The 23,614-nt window shown below is 42.9% G+C and overlaps 1 protein-coding gene across 1 annotated transcript in view; it reads left to right on the top strand.

Moving 5' to 3' along the window:
* piezo1 (piezo type mechanosensitive ion channel component 1 (Er blood group)) overlaps nucleotides 1-23,614 on the top strand; it is a 324,721-nt gene that overhangs the window by 281,122 nt on the left and 19,985 nt on the right. Inside the window, 2 exon segments of the mRNA XM_061837790.1 lie at nucleotides 6,737-6,889; nucleotides 7,334-7,428. Coding sequence (XP_061693774.1) covers nucleotides 6,737-6,889; nucleotides 7,334-7,428 — 248 coding nt within the window.

Here is a 23,614-nt window from a genome sequence, read left to right as displayed (position 1 = left end):
CTGAGCGAGAAGCAATCCCACACTGCCCGCAGCGAACTCCAGCATCTGTACCAAGACACCATCCGTGACTGCAGCTTTTATATAAAGGAGGGTAAAACACCAACAGCTTACCAAGGAATCTGGCTGGCCTGCATTGTGGGCTGCCTCAACCCCGAGTGAGCAGCCATGGACAGTGGCTCCACGAAGGTCAAGTCAATACAAAATATTGATAGACTTGCAAATAAATTTGAGCCACTTTTACTAGACCCTGGCGAAGAATGCTCATCCCCCACCACAACTGTAGAGTATGAAATTAAATCATTAAAGAAAAAATGGAACCCCAATCGTTAATAGTTGGTGATGTCAAACATATGAAACATTTCTGCAGTGAGAACACCAAAGCACTGTGTTTTATCAATGACACAGTCTCTGATATGTTTCAAAAATCCTGGAGATCACTAATCAGAACCCAACTGTAAAATCTGTGATTTTACACGTTTACGTGGTTTCAAGCAGCAATCAGAGATACTGAAACAACATTTCATTGATCTGCTAACAATATCCGTGCATGAATGAGAGGGTTGGAGGGGGAAGAGTGAGGCTCTAGGGAGAAGCAATAGCGAGGGTGGATGACTTCAAATACTTGGGGTCAACAATCCAGAGCAATTGTGAGTGTGGTAAGGAAATGTAAAAAAGGGTCCAACCAGGTTGGAACAGCTGGCGGAAGGTGTATGAAGTGTTATGTGCTATGTGCTAGGATGAAGGGCAAAGTTTATAAAACAGTGGTGAGGCCAACCATTATGTCAGGATTTGAGACAGTGGTACTGAACAGACAACAGGAAGCAGAGTTGGAGGTGTGAGAAATGAAGAAATTGAGGTAATCTCTAGTAGTGAGAAGGTTGGGTAGGATTAGAAATGAGCTCTTTAGAGGGACAGCCAAAATTAGATGTTTTCGAGAAAAGAGCATAGTGTGATGCTTTGGACATCTCCAGAGGTGAGAGAGTGAGTATATTGGTAGAAGGGTGTTGGGATGGATGTTTCAGGCAAAAGAACGAAATGAAGACCAAAGAAAAAGTTGTGAGGGAAGACATGAGAGCAGTTGGTTTTAGAGAGGAAGATTCAGATGGGCTTACATGGAAAAAGATGACACATTGTGGCCAACCCCAATGGGACAACCCGAAAGGAAAAGAAGACTGGTTTCGTCTCACATTCCAAAAACATCACTCCCGCGAACCTTGTGAGGATAAGTGGCTCAGAAAATTGTTTATTATTATATATGTTTACAAATAAGAATTGAGCAAGCAAACAATTAAGAGTGTATGGCGACCCTTTAGTGAACCCCACCCTAGCTCCATCTTCTGGCTATAAATGTGTATTATGACTGGTTGACTTCAATTTACCATCATTTACTGACAAGCTGCTATTTTTTTCCAGCGCTGTGAACCCCACGTCATATTTAACAATGTGGATAGTTATTATGTGGCTATATATATATATATATATATTATATATATATATATATATATATATATATATATTTTTTTTTTTTTTTTTGTCGCTAAAAGTTTAAACCTACAACCAAAACTTATTCAAACCTAATGGTTTAAACATGGCCAATCCCTATAATGTACTTGGGTTTTGGGCATGATGCCGCCAATGTGTAGAAGGCTTTAACTTTAGTGTGAATAGAAGAAGAACCTACCTCAAGCAGGCATACAAGAAGAATTTACCTCAGGCCCGCATAGAATAAGAAGAAGCTACCTCATTTGTGCATAGAAGAAGACGAAACAACTTCAAGCATGCATAGAAGAAGATGGCGCGAGTTTTTAGTGCGCTCAAATTAAAATGCAGCACGACACACACAGATGCAAAACATATAATTTTAGTTTAGTTAATTTAAAAACTGGCCGCATCTTCAGGCCATCCTTCTCTAACGTCAGCCAGTGGATTTTAAAAGTGTGGAGGAGTGTGAAAGAACCACCACCAATAGATTTTGAAAGGCTGTACTGCTAAGTGAAGAGAACAGCAGAACTTCAGGTCTTGGCCGACGACCAGGGGCACAGTTTTGATTTGAGATACAAATGGGTGGTCTAGCATCATGGCATCAATTGTCAAGTGAAACATGTTTAACTTGGTGTTAGTCATTGAAAATGTGCTGATAGTTAATGTCCAGTGTTGCAGCTGGAGGTTGCAGCCACTGGCTCGTAGCATTGTTAGAAGCTGATTGAACACAGTGCAGGACAGTGATGTCTCCTGCTGGGTGAATCGGAGCTTTGCAGACGAGCTCATGCTCAAATGTAACAGTTAAGTAGAACTTCCAGGAAGTACCTTTTGCAGTTTACTCATCCAAATGTTGTCGGAATGGAAGAACGTGGTTTAGAAGGGTCATAAAACACAAGTCATGGGCCTCACTTGGGTCTAGTCAAACTGACTAGGATGGCACGAGAGGAGTCTTGTGGTTGGTCATCAAAATGTGGTCCGTTACGGCTGTAGCGAGGTGAGGGCGTTGCGTAGCCAACCAGAGTTGCATTGGTACTCAATAAGTCAGTAGGGGAACAAAGGAGGTTAGCCTGGTTAACCTGTCATGTCCTCAGTGGTCCTATTCGACTCAGTCTAACCTAGTCCTAATGAAGGGTCACACTTTTTGTCTTTGGACAGGCTGCGGACAACCTCAAGTAATTGTTGTCCCATGGCACCAGATTCCCTTTAGCACATGAGCCAGTTGCCATTCAATTAAGCTACTGACTTCTCGGCCAAATGCAAACTTAATAAGGTACAGTCAGTCTTCCATAGTCACAGAAGGGAATCATTTAGGGTGGAATTCGACTTCTCTAATGTATGTGGCTGTGTCGTGTAAACATTTGGTTGAGGTTGAAACTTCAGAATGTTGCATGCCACTTTAAGTCTTTAGTGTCATACCTGGAACATCGATGGGAGGAGGGAGAGTTCCTCCTCAAGATGTGTTCCGGCCCAAAGACTGGAGATGTTTTTGGAGGGCTCTATCGCATTTCTGTTTACAAAGGGGCCCAGGCTGTCTGTAGCAGGGGCCAGAGGAGTTTAATGACTCAGGAAGGCAGCAGATTGCTGTTGAGCTAAGTACAGATTGTGCCTGACATGGCTTAACTCATTCTTGTGGTCCTGAAGCTGTTGCTGGAGGCAGTCCAGACTCCCAGACTGCCATCTGATATGACTGTTCCATCTCTTTGGATCAGCCTGGAAAGTTTTCATGCTGATCGATAAAGCTCTCAATGCTCTTGGACCAAAATCCATCAGTGACCTCCTGACCCAGTATGAACCCTCCAGACCCTTGAGGTCATCAACGTATTTAAATCCAGGTTGAAGACACACCTGTTCTCAGCTGCTTTTAAATAAAGATCCAAAATCTCTTTTTTTTAATTTAACCACACTAGTGATTTTGTTTGATTTTCATCTATTCTTCCTATCTCTTTTTGTGTTAATCTTAAATCATGTTTGTATTTATGTTTTGGTGTCTTTGCAAAGCACTTTGAATCACCTTGTTGGTCAATTGTGCTAAAAAAAAATAAGCTTGCTTTGCCTTGCCTTTGATTATTTCAGTACATTTAATGAGCTGGTGGGTGTCACTGGTTGCTTGATTCAGTAGAATATTCACTTCCTGCTGCTCAGCCCATAATTCAAGAATGTGGCCATTAGACTGTCAGTCAACCAATTCTATTAATTTAGCCTTTAAGTGGGCGATCTCAGCATCAGCGTCTTGTAACTGGTCGTGTTGATCCCCAGAAATTAGTTCACTCGCATTAGGTGACTGTGTCCGTTTGTCATTGTCATAGTTTAATTCCCCAGTCTGTAGATGGGACCTGTGCAGCATCAGCTGCACCAGTGAAGTCAGCTAATCGGCGCATTGCATCATCCCGTTGAATTTCTACGTCAAAGAGGCCTTGTTCAGCCAGGTTTAAAAGTGAGGTGGTGTCTGTCAACTTGTGCTTTCCAGCTTCCAGTCTGGTCTTCACCAGAGCGTCCTCTCAGTCGCTCCATTTCAGCTGAGACACCAAGTTAATCACTAAGCACCCAAGCGTTTGAGCAAGACTTTTATCTTTTAAGGATTTGTGTTTGGTTTCACTCATAAGTCGGGCGATTTTATCATTGAGGACTTCAACGTCTGCATGTTTGACACTCTGCATAACCCAGAATAAGGTCCATTGCTAAATTACTGACAATTTACCAAGGCAACAAGTGACACTATGTTGTGTTTTTTAGGGCTTGAACAGCACAGGATAGCAGTTTAACAGTAGACAAAGCACACAGCGGTGTTCTTTATGCAAGCCACCGTTGACTGTTTCTGAAAAGCAGCAACTCAAGAGGAACACGAAAACTTAGCACTTGTACTGGCCTCTTAATATAAGGTCACTAGTGGGGAAATAGCGGCTATCTAGCTCACAGTGTCCCGTCACGCAGCCAGAAGTTGCGTAGTGGACTGAATATCCACAAGGGAGCATTCAAGGTGCAACCTAGGGCTTGTGTGACGGGTCAGAGGCGCGAAGAACGAAACAGAGGTGACGACATCTCACGTCCTCCCACAAGGAGAGAAATTCCAATACCTTATGTCTGTAAATGGGGTGGCAAAGGTGGTTTGGTGTGGCTGGTGTGCCTGTTGTAGAATATTGCTCATCACTTCTCGCTTTCAACTGTAACACAGCTGGCTAGCATTTATGTGAAAAGGGGAACCGAGTGCTTAAGTCTTCCTCTGCCAGTACATAACCACAATTCACTGGCTCCACCGTGTGATCACCTGGACAACTGAGTACATCGCGGACTCAGGCAGAACTGGCAATGACTTGGAGGAGGTTTTGCCACCAGATGTGTGGCATGCAGGCCCACGGGTGTGTGGATAGACCCTGGTGCCTCACGAACCAAACCCCCAGCTACGGGCAAATAGAATGCCAAGGGAGTAAACCCGGACAGAAAATCTGGAGCCAGAGTCCCAAAGGCGGTTTGACACTGTAGTCAGCCCGCTCCAGCAACTCCTGTGACAGCGCAGGAACCATGTCGATTGGCATCTGCCTTTCCAGTGGATCATTCTGGCAATGTGGAGAGGGGGGACCCACTGCATGGATAACAGTCTGTTCTCCATACACCTCTACCCAGGCACCTGCACACCGGCGAGGACACTCAAGCTTCGCTGTATAGCATTGACCAAACTCAGAAAGCAGCAGTCTACTGCTTATAAGTCCTCTTGGCATCGAGTGGACTTCTGGGGTTGCGTCCGACAGTAAGAGATGCCTTTGTGCCTCATTGGGTAGCTACCGCCTGCCTCAAGCTGGGAAGCCCCCAGCCAGTGAGGTGCTGCCTCTCCACAGTCTGTTAACCTCATTGAGTGTGTGAGGTTTAGGGTGAAAACGGACTAACAGATCGTCACCTGTGCACCAAATAATAATAGAATACCAACAGAAAAAGAAAGGTAAATAAGTTTGCTGCCCTGAAGCTGGGCACATGGAACATTTGAACAACGACATCATGTTTCGTAAAACAGCTGTCATTGACAGGGAGCTAAGCAGGCTACAGATGTAATGTAATCGCTGGATCAGTCTCTTTGAGAGAAAATGACTTCACTTCTTTTGGCAAGGCAACCCACCTGTCAAGACCAGGGAACATGGTGTTAGCTTTGCAGTCTGAAACAGCCTTCTGGGATCCATCATCCCACCAACAGAAGGAACAGAGAGAATCCTGTTCCTATGGCTCCACACTCCACCCATACAAGTAAGTCTCCTGAGTGCTTATGGTTCAACCCTCACTTGCTCCACAGACACAAAATACAAATTCTATGACGACATCAGCTTTGCCATCAGAAACTTTCCCGAAATACACACACTCTTCGTCCTTAGCGATTTCACCACCAGAGTGGGTGCTGACCACACAACATGGTCCTCCTCCTCCTCACTTGGGTGTTGGGCGCATGAATGAAAATGGACAGCGTCTGCTCGAACTCTGCTTCTATTATGACCTCTGCATCACAAACACCTTTTTCAACATCAAAGCAATACATCAAGTCTCCTTTAGACACCCCCAGGTCCAAGCACTGGTACCAACTTGATCTGGATCTCATCAGACGTCAAACCCAACCATGCGTCAAGCTCACCCTCAGCTACCAAATCGCTGACTGCAATACAGACCACTCAATAGTGTGCAGCAAAGTGACACTGCAGGCCAGAAGAATCTGTCGCTCAAAGAAAGCTGGCAGACCCCGCATCAACACACAAGCAACACAACTAAGGTAGCAGAATTTGCCACATTCTTGGAAAAGTGTCTACAGGGCAGGCAGAGCAACAACAAAGCCCAAAAAAGATGGGAATAACTGAGGAATGTCGTGTAGACCTCACCAATGACAGCGTTCAGAAAGCAAATAAACAAAATAAACAGATCAGCCGAGTGGTTTGAAACTTATACTGTGGCCATAACAACTGCTGTTGAAGCAAAAAAGGGCTGTGGTGTCTGCCTATAAAACTAGCCCCAGCGAACGGAATCTGCTGACCCTACGGTAGGCCTGCAGCAAATTCAAATTCCTCCGCGGTGTGCCAATTACTATTGGCTTCAGCTCTGCTCAAAGATCTAGACTGAAGCTGACACTGGCAACATCAGAGGGATGTATGATGATGTATGAGGCTCTGGGACCGACACAAAAGAAAACAACCCCTCTGAAAGCCTCTTCCAGTGAGATCCTTAAGGCCTGATCAAAACAAATGGAATGTTGGGTCAAGCATTATTCCAAGCTCTACACCAGGGAGAACATCATCTCAGAAGATGCCGTCAACACTGTTGAGTGTCTGCCAATGCAAGAGGAGCAGGACATTGAACCAATACGCAAAGAACTGAAAGACGCCCGGGACTCCCTCACCACTGGTAAAGCCCCGGGGGAGGACACTATCCAGTGGAGGTCCTGAAGTGGTGAAAAAACATTCTGGTTGAAAAGCTGCACCATCTCCACTCCCTGTCCTGGAGGGAGGGTGAAACAACACAAGTCATGATGGAAACCATTATTGTCACGTTATACAAGAACAAACGTGACAGGTATGACGGTAACAACTACCGTGGCATCTCACTCTTGAGCATTCATAGGAAGTTGTTTGGTAAAGTTGCACTGAAGAGACTACAGGTGCTTACAGAGAGAATCTACCCCGAATGTCAGTGTGGCTTCCATGCCAAAGGGTACACCATCGACATGGTTTTCTCCCTCTGAGAGCTGCAGGAGAAATGCAGAGGAATGCAGGGAGCAAAGACTGCCACTCTTTGAAGCCTTCATAGACCTGACAAAGGCATTCGATACAGTCACCAGGCATGGCCTCTTCAAGATTATGCCAAAAATTGGATGCCCGCTCAGGCTGCTGATCATCATCATCAAGTCCTTCCACGATGCCATGACTAGCACCATCGTCTTCGATGACTCAATCTCAGAGACTTTCAAGATCAAGAGTGGTGTGAAACAGGGTTGTGTCCAAGCTCAGCCACTTTTTTTAATATTTTTTTCCCTGTCGTGCTAAAGCACGCCTTCGGATTAGCCACTGCCATCTATCTTTGAACTAGATCAGACGGAAAAATGGTTATAACCACTTCTGGCTCAAGGCCAAGTCCAAGTTCCAGCAGAAATGCCTTCATGATCTCCTTTTTGCGGACAATGCAGCAATCACGACCCATACAGCGGAGGAGCGTCAATTGCTCATGTACCACCTCAGTCAGACATGCGAGGCCTTTGGGTTGATAATCAGCTGTAAGAAAACACGAGTCATGGAGCAGGATACAGGCTCTCCACATGGCATCAGACTCTCAAACCAACCATTGGAAGGTTCACCACTATGAGTACCTGGGCTCTATCTACTATGACTCTCTCTCTCTTTAGACACAGCACTAGACTGACGCATCTGCAAAGCCGCTACGACACTGGCTAGACACAACAAGAGATTTTGGACAAAGGCCAAGTTGACAGCGCACGCAAAAGTCCAAATGTATAAGGCCTGTGTCGTGAGCACATTTCTCTATGGAAATGAGGCATGGTCAATGAGAGCCAAACAGGAGCACAAGATTAGCGCCTTCCGCAAGCACTGTCTCTCCCACATCCTGGGCATCACCTGGCAGGATAAGGCGACAAACACTGGCATACTGGACAACACCATTGTTCCCAGTATGTATAGTTTGATTAAAGGAGGACTTTGTCGAAAAATATGGGAATGGGCGCATACATTAAAAGTTAGTAGATGAGGGTTCAGTATTTCTTTTAATGCCAGAATTATCCAGAGATTTCACCTAGAAGCATCTCTAAATTGGAAACTATTATCAAAATTCTTCTCTCGCTCAAATATTCCAATGATCCCGACTGGAAAACAGACAGCCAATCAACGTATGCCACATCTACAGTGCTTCCTGTTCTGACCCCATTGCTTGTGGATACGGTTTTACCGAACAGAGATTTGGCATTTTGTGGTTGATTTTTGTGAAAAACAATTACAAACAAACAAAACAAAAATCATTATATTCATTCATTAATAATTATATTAATAAAAATAGTAAAATTACCCCATGGGAGGTTAAAGAACAACAAATTTGGGTGCGTTTTCTCATTTCTTGTTGTTACAGTTTGGGGCACAACATGTCGGAATCTTAATCTAGATAGAAAGAATGGTTTGGAATACTCAGGCCTGGTGAAGTCACAGGGCGGGGTCAAGGACGTTTCTTCCGAAGGTGGCACATATCCAGATATTGTGTGGATTTCAAAAATGTTAATTTTTTTTTCAATTAATGTCCAAAATATATGTTACTTCAGATTGGAGGGTTTATTGTACATGGAAATTTTGGACAAAGTCTTCCTTTAACCAGAGGCATCTGTGCTGGCTTGGCCATGTAGGGCACATGGAGGATGGAAGAATTCCAAAGGACCTACTCTACGGAGAACTGACACAAGGAAGCCGTACCCATAGGCAGATCCAAACTCTGCTGTTAGGATGCCTGCAAGAGACACCTGAAAACCCTTCAAATTAATGTGGACACCTGGGAGGCCACTAACTCTGACCAACTTGTCTGGAGACGGGCAGTGAAAGAGGGGCTGTCAAACTTTGAGGTGACCTTTGCTGAACTGTCGGAGAAAAAGAACCCTATCTGCTTCAACCCAGGCAGATAGACCAACAACTCCACTTATCGGGATGTGGGAGAGGCTGCTATCCTCGTATCGGCCTGACCAGCAACCCCTGATGTCTTCAACTCCAGTGGACAAGCCCATAGTCTCCCGAGATTCGAATGGTGTAGATATCTGTAGATGACCAAATGCTGTTCAATGAGAACCTTGTGAACTGTTGTAGGTTCTAATGTGTTTTGTTTTTTCAAAATACAGCGCTACTCTGATCTTGGAGCTTGCTCATTACGTACAGCAGAGATATTATTGTGCGACCCCATGCATCCACCAGTGACTTCCCGAATACTGTTTTTATTGATACAGCAACACTCAAACGGTGCGTAAAAATTAAATTTAAAAAAACAGATATCTAAATAAGATTTGCAGTATAGAAACACAAGTTTTACGAGGGCCGAACTCAAGTTTCTCGCTTCACAAATGCTCAAAGTAGGGTCACCATGAGAACAGAGTGTGCTCACCGCAGATACCTCTCAATGTCAACACAAACATGCTTTTTATTAGTAAAATATTGCGTGTGTGTGGGGGGTGCATTTATGTAGGAGAACAATCTTGACACGACCTCATACAGGCCGCACCGCTGATGTAACGATTACCTGATTAAATAAAATGTTACTGAATTTGGAGTGGCATTGTAACTCTTTTTTTTATTTATTTATGAGGCACGACATCACTTGTTTTCTGTGCATACAGTGAAGAAAATAAGTATTTGAACACCCTGCAATATTGCAAGTTCTCCCACTTAGAAATCATGGAGGGGTCTGAAATTTTCATCTCGAACACGGCAGGCTTTCATTTTCATGTCCACTGTCAGAGAGACAATCTAAAAAGAAAAATCCAGAAATCAGAGTGGATAATTTTATAACAATTTTTTTGTGTGATACAGCTGCAAATATGTATTTGAACACCTGTGCATCAGCTAGAATTCTGACCCTCAAAGACCTGTTAGTCCGCCTTGAAAAGTCCACCTCCGCTCCATGTATTATCAGATACACCTGTATGAGGTCATCAGCTGCATAAAGACACCTGTCCACCACATACAATCAGTAAGACTCAAACTTGTAACATTGACACCAAAGAACTGTCCAAAGACACCAGAGATAAAATTGTCCAACTCCACATGGCTGGAAAGGGCTACAGAGAAATTGTCAAGCAGCTTGGTGAAAAAAGGTCGACTATTGGAGCCATCTTTAGAAAATGGAAGAAGCTAAACATGATGGTCAATCTCAATCGAAGTGGAGCCCCACGCAAGATATTACCTCGTGGGGACTCACTGATCCTTAGAAAGGTGAGGAATCAGCCCAGGACTACATGACAGGACTTTGTCAATGACTTGAAAAGAGCTGGGACCACCGTCTCCATGGTGACTGTTGGTAACACACTAAGACGTCAGGGTTTGAAATCATGCATGGGACGGAAGGTTCCCCTGCTTAAACCAGCACATATCAAGGCCCGTCTAAAGTTTGCCAATGACCCTTTGGATGATACAGAGGAGTCATGGGAGAAAGGTTTGTGGTCAGATGAGATCAAAATTGAACTTTTTGGTCATAATTCCACTAACTGTGTTTGGAGGAAGATGAATGATGAGTTCCATCTCAAGAAAACCATCCCTACTGTGAAGCATGGGAGTGGTAGCATCATGCTTTGGGATGTTTTTCTGCACATGGGACAGGACGACTGCACTTAAGGAGCGGATGACCGCGGCCATGTATTGTAAGATTTTGGGGAACAACCTCTTTCCCTCAGTCAGAGCATTGAAGATGGGTCGTGGCTGGGTCTTTCAACATGACAATGACCCGAAGCACACAGCCAGGAAAACCAAGGAGTGGCTACGTAAGAAGCATGTCAAGATTCTGGCGTGGCCTAGCCAGTCTCCAGATCAAAACCCAATACAAAATCTTTGGAGGGAGCTGAAACTCTGTGTTTCTCAGCAACAGCCCAGAAACCTGTCTGATCTAGAGAAGATCTGTGTGGAGGAGTGGGCAAAAATCCCTCCTGCAGTGTGTGCAAACCTGGTGGAAAACTGCAGGACCTCTGTAATTGCAAACAAAGGCTACTGTACGAAATATTAACAATGGTTTTCTCAGGTGTTGAAATACTTATTTTCATTTGTCTTACACAAATACATCGTTAAAAAAATCATATCATGTTTGCAGCTGTATCACATAAATAAACATTGTGATTTCTGAATTTTTCTTTTTAGATTATCTCTCTGACTGTGGACATGAACCTACGATGAAAATTACAGACCCCTCCATGATTTCTAAGTGGGAGAACTTGCAATATAGCAGGGTGTTCAAATACTTATTTTCTTCACTGTAACTGGAAAAATGATGACAAACCTTTTTCTTTTTATTACATGCTGGTCAATCTCTTAACCCTTGAAGGTTTGCTTCAATAAATCCATTTACTTTCTCCATTACAGGAGCTCATCTATTCTCCTCACTCAAATACAAAACGATGATGCATGTTGTGAATTTTATAGGAGTTTTAATAGGAACTAACAGTGGAATCTACAAAAACAGACAAGATAACACGATATACAATGCAACCAAAGAAAAATGAATATTGATTTAGGAAGCTGAGTTGTGAAATAAAGGGGGTCACTGAGCATGGGATGGCCAGATGCATAATAGGATTCCCTGTTCTTTGTGATTCAATTCAAAAAATGGACCAATCTGTGCTTTTAATGGGCACACAAAGGAGGCGGGTCGAGCTTCCGTGTTCAGCCTGAGGGAACAGATGCCTGTAGGAGATTCAGAGCGGGCATATGGTGCCTGTTTCTGTCTGCTTTGAGTGCGGCTAGTATGCTTGGCTGTCGAGGATGCTCTTTTGACGGGTCCACGTCAACTCGGTGAGGGTGAGACCATGCAGCTTGATCAGAAATGTCCGGGCAGACCTCAACAGACCCAAAAACATACAGCACCAGCCAGGAAGAGACCGTTAATTGAGCGACCCAAGAGTGCATCCAGAAAGTAGGGGTGAGAGAGCAAGTGACAGCGTCCCCTGAGAGAGAGAGACAATTGTGTCATTGGCCTTTTCTATCCCTGGTTAAGGGACAAACGGGTATTTTCAGACCGAGCTTGAAACGGGGGCCAGGCCATGCCTCCTTAATTTTTACTTTCATTTTAAGATTAATTTGGTTCAAAACATTGGATTTGGGAAAAATATCAATTGTTGGGTTTCAGATAATGAGAACAGTTTTCCTCTAGTGTTGACTCATCCCATGGTTGAATGTTCATGTTACAGAACAATATATTTTCGCAATTATCTGTTTGAAATAACATTTGTGTTTCTTTTCTTTCCTTTGTGAACGCTATTAACACAGATTCAGCATCAGATATTCAAGTTTGCAGGAATCCAGTAATGTTCGTTTTTGTGTTCAAAATATTATGTGCGTCTGCCATGGTGCTCCATTGCCTGTAGGTGTTGCTCTTGACCCGTTCACAGTCCCATTCCAGCGGCCCAAATTGTGTCCCTTTTAAGTGAGGAAGAAACCCTCTGTGTCGCAGGGTCCATCTGGGATGGCGATATGTTGGGTTCGCGCTACCCAATTGTTCCTCTGACGTTCTGGTTATAATCCATTACGCGTCGGAGTTCCACAACAAATGTCTTGTCTCTTTGGAGTGGAAATAGAATAAGTTGCCAACAGAAGTGACGTCAGCTCCAAGTGTGAATTATAACTCCCATCCTTACAATAAATCAAATATCTAACATCTCATGATAACTAAACACTTCGCCAACTATCTCAAACATCATTCAATGGGGACAAATGATTGTGGGCTTCCAACACTAAGTTACCAAAATCCAAAAATATATAAGCTGTAAGCATTGAACATTCCAATAACTCTCAGACTGAAAGTTGACATGACTGACCTCCAGTCTAGCGCGATCTTATGGCTATAAATGTACATGACTGGTTGACTGAGAATAACTTTTTAAGCACCATCTGGTGGATGTTTGTCATAATACATTGAATCAATTGAAAGTGATAACTTTCTGAACATGCATCTCATTAACAATATTTGTGTTGACTGGTGGCAGTAGTGTGCTAAGTAGATGGAAAGAGTACTTTGAGAAGTTAATGGATGAAGAGAATGGAAGCGAAGGTAGAGTCAAAGAGGGAAGTGTGAATGACCAGGTAGTGGCAAGGATTAGTAAGGCGGAAGTTAGAAAGGCACTGAACAGACTGAAAAATGGAAAGACAGTTGGTCCTGATGACATACCAGTGGAGGTATGGAAGCAATTTGGAGAGGTGGCTGTGGAGTTTTTGACCAACTTATTCAATATAATACTAGCAGGAGAGAATGTGCCAGAAGAATGGCAGAAAAGTGTGCTAGTCCCCATTTTTAAGAACAAAGGCGATGTTCAGAGCAGTGGAAACTATAGCGGAATAAAGATGATGAGCCACACAATGCAGTTATGGGAAAGAGTAGTGGAGTCTAGACTCAGGACAGAAGTAAGGATCTGTGAGCAACAGTATGGTTTCATGCAGAGAAAGAGTACCACAGATGCATTATTTGCCTTGAGAATCCTCGTGGAAAAGTACAGAGAAGGTCAGAAGGAGCTACATTGTATCTTTGTAGACCTAGAGAAAGCCTATGACAGAGTACCAAGAGAGGAACTGTGGTACTGCATGCGCAAGTCTGGTGTGGCGGAGAAATATGTCAGAATAGTACAGGGCATGTATGAGGGCAGCAGAACAGCGGTGAGGTGTGCAGTTGGTGTGTCCGAAGAATTTAAGGTGGAGGTGGGACTGCATCAGGGATCCGCGCTGAGCCCCTTCCTGTTTGCGGTAATAATGGAACGGCTGACAGATGAGGTTAGATTGGAATCCCGTGGACAATGATGTTCGCAGATGATATTGTGATCTGCAGTGAAAGCAGGGAGAAGGCAGAGGAACAATTAGAAAGATGGAGGCATGCACTGCAAAGGAGAGGATGAAGATTAGCCGAAGTAAACCAGAATATATGTGTATAAATGTGAGGGGCGGAGCAGTAAGAGTGAAGCTTCAGGGAGAAGAGATAGCGAGGGTGGGTGACTTCAAACACTTGGGGTCAACAACAGAGAGCAATGGGGAGTGTGGTAAAGAAGTGAAGAAACGGGTCCAAGCGGGATGGAACAGTTGGCGGAAGGTGTCTGGTGTTCTATGCGACAGAAGAGTCTCCGCTAGGATGAAAGGCAAAGTTTATAAAACAGTGGTGAGGCCGGCCATGATGTACAGATGAGAGACAGTGGCACTGAAGAAACAACAGGAAGCAGAACTTGAGGAAGCAGAAATGAAGATGCTGTGGTTCTCGCTTAGAGTGAACAGTTTGGATAGGATTAGAAATGAGCTCATTAGAGGGACAGCCATAGTTGGATGTTTTGTAGGCAAGGTTAGAGAGAGCAGACTTCAATCGTGTGGACATGTTCAGAGGCGCGAGAGTGAGAAATTTGGTAGAAGGGTGCTGAGAATGGAGCTGCCAGCCAAAAGAGCGAGAGGAAGACCAAAGAAAAGATTGATGGATGTTGTGAGGGAGGACATGAGGACAGTGGGTGTTAAAGAAGAAGATGCAAGAGATAGGCTTAGATGGAAAAAGATGACACGCTGTGGTGACCCCTAACGGGACAAGCCGAAAGGAAAAGAATAAGATCAATTAGTCATTCCATTCATTACATTATTATATTTTTTCAGGTCCATCAGTGTCACCATTTGATACTTTGGAAGCAGCAGATGTCCAATGAAATGGGGAGCTGGTTGAGGAGTGGCTAGTAAGGGAACCGTCACTTTACTGTAATCTCATATGAATATGCGGTGGAAAGCCCAGGAAGCATTTTAGCTCCTTGTGGAGGAAGGGATGGGCCAGGTGACAACTGGCTGGACCTCAGACAGGTCTGGTTGGAGTTGTGTTTTCACGATGATGTATCGCAAAAAGTGTCCAGAGGAAGAAGGCATTGAAGGAGGTTGTCAAGGGCAGAGGTGGGAAAACGGTTTGGTCAGAGCCCACATTGACTTTTAAAAATTGATAGTCGTGCCAAGCCAGAAGGAGAGGCCGAATTTATTATTTTTTTTAATGCTTTGTTCTGTGATACCGTATTGTCACGATCATAAGGCACACCATATTGAAGTAGAGGGGGGCTATACTTCTACAAAATGCCTGGAATCAATTCAAATTAACCACATACCCATAAAAAGTACATCTTTCAACATCATTTATCATTTAGAGTTGGCTTCTCTTGGCTACTGGCATATATGTGAAAACCACAGATACCCGCATTTCTGCCTGTACAGGCATATCCGAAGATCTGAGAGAATGGTGAGAGATAAGGTTTATCAGGCAATGGCTGAGCTTGATGGGTATGGATTTTCATATGGAGAATGCTATCCGGCAATAATGGTTGTTAGAAATACAATGTTCGGTCGTGAATGGAAAATGCCATCTGAGGAATCATGTACAACAGTAGGCGGCGGAGAAGAAGAGGGTACTTCATGTGAATTCGACACTAATACACTACCAACAAACTGCCAAATTTGCAGTATGTTGAAAAACATCAGTGTACATTCCCTAAAGCATGTTTCTGAGAGAGTAATAGAAGCAAAAGAAGAGGGTGCAGTCATTACGCATGCCACGGACTCCACTACCAAAAAGGTAGTAGGAGCATTTGCACCAGCAGTGTTGCATATCAATAAAGATGAGTATGTTCCTCTTCCCACCCTAGGGATTGCTACAGAAACCACTAAAAAAACAGCAGATGCAATAGCAGTTGACTTTAAGCTTCTAGAAGTTGCATCTGGACATACAGCAGAGGAACTCTACAAAACTGTCGATGTTCACATGACTGACTCCACTGCTCACAACAAAGGTGTGGGGGCTGCACTGGCAATTGAATTCAACCGAGATGAAACAGCTGGACAAATCTTTTGTGATAGTCACACAACACTTGGATTTGATGTCCAAAATTGTCAACAGTATTGAGGATAAGATGGGAATGCAAAACCTATTCAATGTTTTCCTTTTAGACCTGGATATTGACCAAAGAAAAGATACCGTCTCCATGACAACTGTCTCTTGGGCACTGAGTCTCTTTGGGCCAGAAAACATTCAAAAACCATGGAACTACTATCAGGATTTCAAAGTCTTCATGCAGCAGAAAGCCAAGCCAACTCATCTATTTCTCATGAAGGATACCCGTTTTGCTGCACTTTCAAAATCATGTGCTAATGTGCCATCACTGGGATGATTTCAGGAGCTTCCTGAGTAACCATGAGTACATTATCAACAAGCTAGCCTGCCGTGTTTGAGATGTGATAGCTCTTGAATATGTCAAAGTGGTTATTACTGTTGTTGCTGCCTTTGGCTTGCACCTTGTTGCTCCATTTCATGCAAAGACTATTTCAAGCAAAGCAACACATACAAGCCTTGCAGAATTCTTTGCATCACTCCACAGTGATCTCCAGAACACAGAAGTTGATGAAGAATTCATCTGTTTCCAGCACCCTATTTTCAGTGGAATTTCTCAGATTCTCTTTGATGCAGTCAAGGCAAACTACAAGCTTGATGCAGTCGAATCTGTCAAAAAGATGGCAACTACACATACCAAAGAATGTGTATCTTTGGCAAACAGAATTCTTCCCAAAATGGCTGATGTCCTTGGCATGCAGAGTGGCAAATATTATGATTTGGGAGGATATTAGAAAGAATATCCAGTGTTTGAATAGGCCCAGAATATCGACAAGGCTCCTGTTCAGAACTTGCAGTTGGAAAGGTAGGATGGAGATACAGATCAGCGGCTAAAGAAGAAGCCTAGTTTGGACACTGTAACTCGTAGTAATATACTAAAGCTGACTAAAGACTTGCGCCAAAAAGATGCTTCAAGTGATTTGCGTAAAATAGGCCCAGTGGTCAAGACTATGGATAATATTACTGCAGACTGGAACAAACGCCAGCTGGATCTTAGAGCTGCTGGGTTTAGTAAGAAGGAAGCTAATCTGCTGCATGTTGAGAACAGAAAACTAAATATTTTGGACAGACTGAATGACCAAGGCGGACCATTCACAGCAGCTGAACATGTTGATGAGTACCTTCAGAATACAGCAGATGACCTAAAGACAAAGACCGAGAGAATGAAAGACGAAGTAACATACTCCAGAGATACCTCAGTGTCACTACCCAAAACAAGCCATTTCTTCAGGATGTTCAACACTGAAGGTCGAAAGCGGAAGATGCTGACTCCTGAACAGTTTGGTGACAATCTTAAGGTTCAGTTAGGCAAGACAAAGGACAGATCTACAGTTACACTATCAGACTTTTGTTTGACCATGGAGCAACTTCCACTATATTGGACACTATATCCAATAGCTGAAAGTGAATAGCCTGACGTGTCAGCCATACAAGGATGCATACTGAATATTTCTGCTAAATAACGATTTTAAGGATATAGTCATGTATTTCGTAAAATGAAAGTAGCCGCAAGAAGCCAAATCACAGAGAGAAATAACATTTAGATATCTTCTTTATGTACAATAAAGGTTTATTTAAACTCATTCCCAGGTGTTTTTCCTCCAAAAAGGCATTTATAGCCTCCCCCTGTTAAAAAGTGCAGTCCCAGTTGGTATTACTCGGCACAAGTATGGTGGCGCTCACGAAACAGTGAGGCACAATTGCGACTTTACTTTTGTAAGAAGAATAACAAGCTTACACTTTATTTTTCCACTGCAAACAGCATAAGCAAGTCACCAGTCAACACATCATCCCCACTCACAGTCCTACACCAAACCAAAATCATTACACCACAGCAAACAGAACAGCACCAGCAGCAGACAAAACAACAAGAACGATGAGCGAATTGACACAAAATATGCATTTCTAATGCTATTTACGTACATTTTTAGAGCCGCAAAACATGCTGGGAGCACCTCCAGCTGTGACACTACAATATGCTGTCCTAAAAGTTGTGGTAGTGTGCATGCGCGGTATTTAAAAATGCAGCGGGAGAAAAACTGAGTTCCATCTGTCATCCATTGCTCTCCCACTACTCACAACTTCTCTTTGGACACCCTGTTTACACAGATGTCCAGCGGTTGCAGTTGCTTTGTCAAGCTTCCGGGAATAATAGCAAGTTCCGAATTCATTTGCTGCATTTGGTTTTTCATGGCAATTGTTTGTTATTTGTTGTCTGATCATAAATCCATTACTCGAGTTCCTCTTCCAACTTGAGCCACCTCCCCTTTTTTCCGTGGCTTCATCTTGACTTGGTGAAGCTTGTTTTCCTTCTTCCTCCACTTACGAACCATGGATTAATCAATCTTGAATTCTCTCACGACTGCTCGATTACCATGTTCCTCCGCATAACTGATAGCTTGTAGTTTAAACTGTGCTTCATAAGTGTCTTTTCATTGGTTCCATTTTTGGGGGTTCTTGGGCAAAACGGATGTTTTGCACAAACACATACCAGCATGATATACCTCTTGGTGGGGTGTGCCTTTAGCATCCTCTCCCACTTTTTTTCTGTAACACTCACATGCTGTCCTCTTGTGTCTGTTTTTCCTCTACATACGTAAGCAGCGTGTCGGCAGAAAATTTAAATGCGTCTTATAGCCATGAAAATACGGTACTTAGATTCACTTTTAATGGCCACAGTGCTGTTTTGGTGATCACTTTTTTTTGGGGCCTGAAATCTGGCATTAGTCTTGTTTTGGCAATTCTCAGAACACATCTGAGGTCACACAACTGGGATCTGTATGATGTTTTGTTGGTGTTCATTATGTAAAAGTCTGTTCACACTGTTCACACACATATGTAGAGCCAAACACCACCAGTAATATTCGTGCCATCTTCCAGATTTTGGGAAGTTTGCCTGCACTTCATAAAGCATAAGAGCATGAGAGTTGAACTTGTCTTTTAAGTATACACTGGGGATCAATCACTTCCATCTGCATCTACTTTCAGGATCTTGTGTGACTGAATCTTGGATGGCAGTTTGTCAGATAAAACTGTTTTGCTGAGCCTGCAAGCTTGATTTTAACTGTTGACCCATAGCTATCACTTCTTGTGTTTATTGGCTGCTAAGAATAATGAGCACGCTTGGTAGAAAATGGAAGACTGATGTTCTATTCCTCTAAAATCGTAATAATTCCTCAACAAATTAGACATAAAGACCAGAATTCAGTGAAAACATATTTAATAGTCCATTCTATATTGAACATTCAATACCACTGTTGCTACGGTAACTTTGGAAAATTAATTTCATCTACTGATTACATGATCTTAAAACTTGTTACCAGGTTACTTGACTGATTACTTCATTTACTTCATTTTACTTCAAAGTAACTAGATGAGGAAAAAGGTATACTTGCTTTCAGCAGCTGTCAGATGGCAGGAATATCAGTTATACACTGTACCAAAAAAGCATTATCTTAACTGTACCCATTACTTGGTAATGTACATCACACAAGTCACTGATGAACCAACATGAACCAATAACTTAGTGTTAACTAGCAGCTGAGTGCAGAATTGACATTACAAAACAGTGTTTTGGCAAAATCTTTTTATAACACCATAAGCAAGGAGACAATCTTGTCTTTGTGGATTTTTATTACAAAAGAAAGGAACATTTTGCAAAGAGAGGTAAGGGTACAAGTCTGGTGAGTTGTCACTCCATACACAAAAATAAAACTAAAAGTCCTTTGGTAACATAAAAGTGAGTGAAACAGAAGAAAAAAAAAACACAATAAAACAAGACAGTTTTCTATGTCCAGCTGTATAAATTTGGAGCCGGTAAAAACAACATAACATGAGGAAGACACAAGAAACAAACAAGGCCTTAAACAAAGACAATTACAACACGGGCTGAGAATGCACTCTCTCAACTGCAGGACTGTTTTTCCATGCACTGTTTGGTAATTATTTGAACACCAGAACGTCCAGGAACATATAGTTACTATTCTGTCTGATTTCAAAAACTGCATAACAACAACTGCACTGCACTGTGACTGTCAATAGACAGATCCAGGTTTTCCCCAATCAAAAAACCTGGATAAACCGAGAGACTAAGGCACTCCTGAGATGCCACAACTCCGCCTTCACGTCACGTAAAGTGTTGGTCTCACAATTTTGAGGTCTCAGGTTCAATCCCGGACCCGTGTGGAGTTTGCATGTTCTCCTCGTGTCTGCGTGGGTTTTCTCCGTGCACTCCGGTTTCCTCCCACATCCAAAAAACATGCAACATTAATTGGAGACTCTCAATCGCCCTTAGTTGTGATTGTGAGTGTGGCTGTTTGTCTCGATGTGCCCTGAGATTAGCTGGCAACGAGTTCAGGGTGTACCTCGTCTCCTGCCCGTTGACATCTGGGATAGGCTCCAGCACGCCCCGTGACCCTTGTGAGCATAAGCGGCTAAAAAAATGGATGGATGGATACATATACATATGTAATATGATGTGAAAACAGTGATAAAAGAAAAATACAAAAACAATACAGTGTGTCACACTTTTGATACAGCTCCTCTGGTTAGATGAGGGCAACTGAGGGGTTGTGGAACAGGGGAACTCTCTATGAATAAAACAAATTGTAATATTGGGTCTTTCGTTTATCAAACTAAACACAGTAAATAGATAGACACTGGATTGCAATGGAACCATGAAGTGTGTGGCCACTAGGATCTCATGGAGCAAAATTTTCTTCCTACACCCGCCACCAAAGTAAACGTTCATTTCAGTTGAATCTGCAAGGGTGGGTTTTTGTCATAAGCGTTATTCTAGTTACTATTTCCTTCAGAGGGCTGGTATGACTGTAAAACCATATAAATTAGGGCTGCACTGGATTGGGGGAAAAACATCTAATATGCAGTATGGGTATTGAATATTGAGATATTGATATTATTGGTATATTTATTATCCATCCATTTTCTGACCCGGTTATCCTCACAAGGATTATGGGGATGCTGGAGCCAATCCCATCTATTATTGGGCAGGAAGCAGGGTGCAACCTGAACTGGTTGAACATTTAACATCTGTAGAGAAATTTAATTTTTTTTTATCTAAAGAAGTAAAACATTTTTAATGTGGCAAAATAAAAAGGAAAAATTAAATTCTCCCATATTACACATGTGTTATTCATTTAAGGGACAAATTCTTATCTTCATCCTTGTTCATTTCCTCCTCTCCATGTCGAACATTTTTCCTCTGCTACCTGCTGCTGAGAGTCTCAGGGTTCTTTTATGAGTCAGTTCTAGCCAATAGGAAACCAGTATCTAGGGAATTGGTCCCCAAACTCCGGTCTGCGGGCCAGATCCGGCTCGTCTCCACATTTGGTCTGCCCCGCTGAACAAAACCATGGAGTATTTAGATTTATTTTTCATCTATGTGTATTTCTATTTGATAATAATGTTGGGCTTTTGCAATAAAATGTTCCTAAGGTCTGAACTATTATCATTATTAACTATTAGTTAGTACCTATTTCATAAACATACAGTATAATGTGACATTTGTTCCACCCTTCTGCGGTATAAGGGCATAGGTTTCCAGATAAGGTTTATCTGTCACCCCCCCCCCCAAAAAAAAAAAAAAATAACCTATTCCTCTTCAAGACAACGGAATTATTGTGAAAAGGTTAGGTAAGAGAAAAATTGATTCAGAATGCAGGGTATTTAACCCGAAGTGGACAAATGATTATTTTTTTGTTCAATGCAATGAGAAGGCTGTCTACCTAATCTGTCTAGAGACGGTGGCGGTATTCAAAGAATACAATCTGCGGAGACACTATGAATCTATGAAAAAAGTACGATAGCATGGAAGGCCAAATGCAAGCAGACAAACTGTCAAAGCTTAAAAAGTGGAACGTTAGCTCAGCAAAATGAATTTGTACGCCAAGCTCAGCTGAGCCAGTCATCTCTTCGGGCTAGCTTTTGGGTTGTTCAACTGATAGCAAGCAGCGGTAAACCTTTCACTGATGGAGAGTTTGTCAAGAAATGCATGAATGCTGTCGCGGAGGAGGTGTGTCCCGAGAATAAAATACATCTTTAATACCATGAATCTATAAGCGAGTACAATCAATAGACATATGGAAGTAATAACGGATAATATATATGCCCAGCTCCAGCAGAAGATGAATGAACTTGAATTGTTTTCATTCGCTATGAATAAGAGCACAGACATGCAGGACAGAGCGCAACTGCAAATTTTTATTCGTGGAGCCAGCAAACTTTAAGAAGTGCAAGGAGCTGACAGCCTTCCAAAGTCTCAAAGGGACTATGACAGGAGAGGATATTTTCGGCAAAGTGCCTCAAACTATAGAAGAGTTAGACCTGGACTGGTCAAAGCTAGCCACTATCACAATTGACGGCGCTCCGAGTATGGTGGGTGCGTCTCGAGGTCTAATAGGATGCCTGAACTTGGAGATGGAAGAACGGGGTTTCCTCCGCGCTACAAATCCACTGCCTAATTCACCAGCAAGCACTGTTCTGCAAAGTATTGACGTAGGATTCTGTCATGACAGTTGTGGTGTCATGCATAAACTTCATTAGAGCAAAGGGACTTAGACACAGGCAATTCCAAGAGTTCCTGTCTCAACTGGAATCTGCACACTGCAATGTGTTGTACCAGTGGTCCCCAACAACCGAGCTTACCAATCCATGGCTCAATTAGTACCAGGCCGCTGAAGTTATAATTAATTAGTTCCGTTGTAATTCATTACTCGATCTAAACTTTAACATAGATTAGCTAGCATGTGAATTGTGTATCTTATGTGCTGGCTTTGTTTATTTGATTGCTTCTTCTTTTTAATTATCTGCAGCCCGTTGGGCAACACATTATTGTGTTACCTGTCGGCCGGTCCCAAGTCCGGATAAATGCAGAGGGTTCCGTCACGAAGGGCATTCATTGTAAAACTGTGCCAAACATATCTGAGAATATGTTAGAATCGTATAGGACATGTATGAGGGCAGCAGAACAGCGGTGAGATGTGCCGTTGGTGTGTCAGAAGAATTTAAGGTGGAGGTGGGACTGCATCAGGGTTCCCCGCTGAGCCCCTTCCTGTTTGCGGTAGTAATGGATAGGCTGAGAGATGAGGTTAGAATGGAATTCCCTTGGACCATGATGTTCGCAGATGATATTGTGATCTGCAGTGAAAGCAAGGAACAGGAAGAGGAACAATTAGAAAGACGGAGGTACGTACTGGAAAGGAGAGGAATAAAGATTAGCCAAAGTAAAACAGAATATATGTCCGTGAATGAGAGGGGTGGAGGAGGAAGAGTGAAGCTCCAGGGAGAAGAGATAGCGAGGGTGGATGACTTCAAATACTTGGGGTCTACAATACAGAGCAATGGAGAGTGTGGTAAGGAAGTGAAGAAATGGGTCCAAGCGGGGTGGAACAGTTGGTGGAAGGTGTCTGGTGTTCTATGTGACAGAAGAGTATCCGCTAGGATGAAGGGCAAAGTTTATAAAACAATGGTGAGCCCAGCCATGTCGTACGGAGACAGTGGCTCTGAAGAAACAACAGGA

Source organism: Syngnathoides biaculeatus, chromosome 12 (assembly GCF_019802595.1).
Source record: "Syngnathoides biaculeatus isolate LvHL_M chromosome 12, ASM1980259v1, whole genome shotgun sequence".
NCBI lineage: Eukaryota > Metazoa > Chordata > Actinopteri > Syngnathiformes > Syngnathidae > Syngnathoides > Syngnathoides biaculeatus.
The sequence above is the reverse complement of the archived record's forward strand: the minus strand, read 5'-3'. Positions and strand labels throughout refer to the sequence as shown.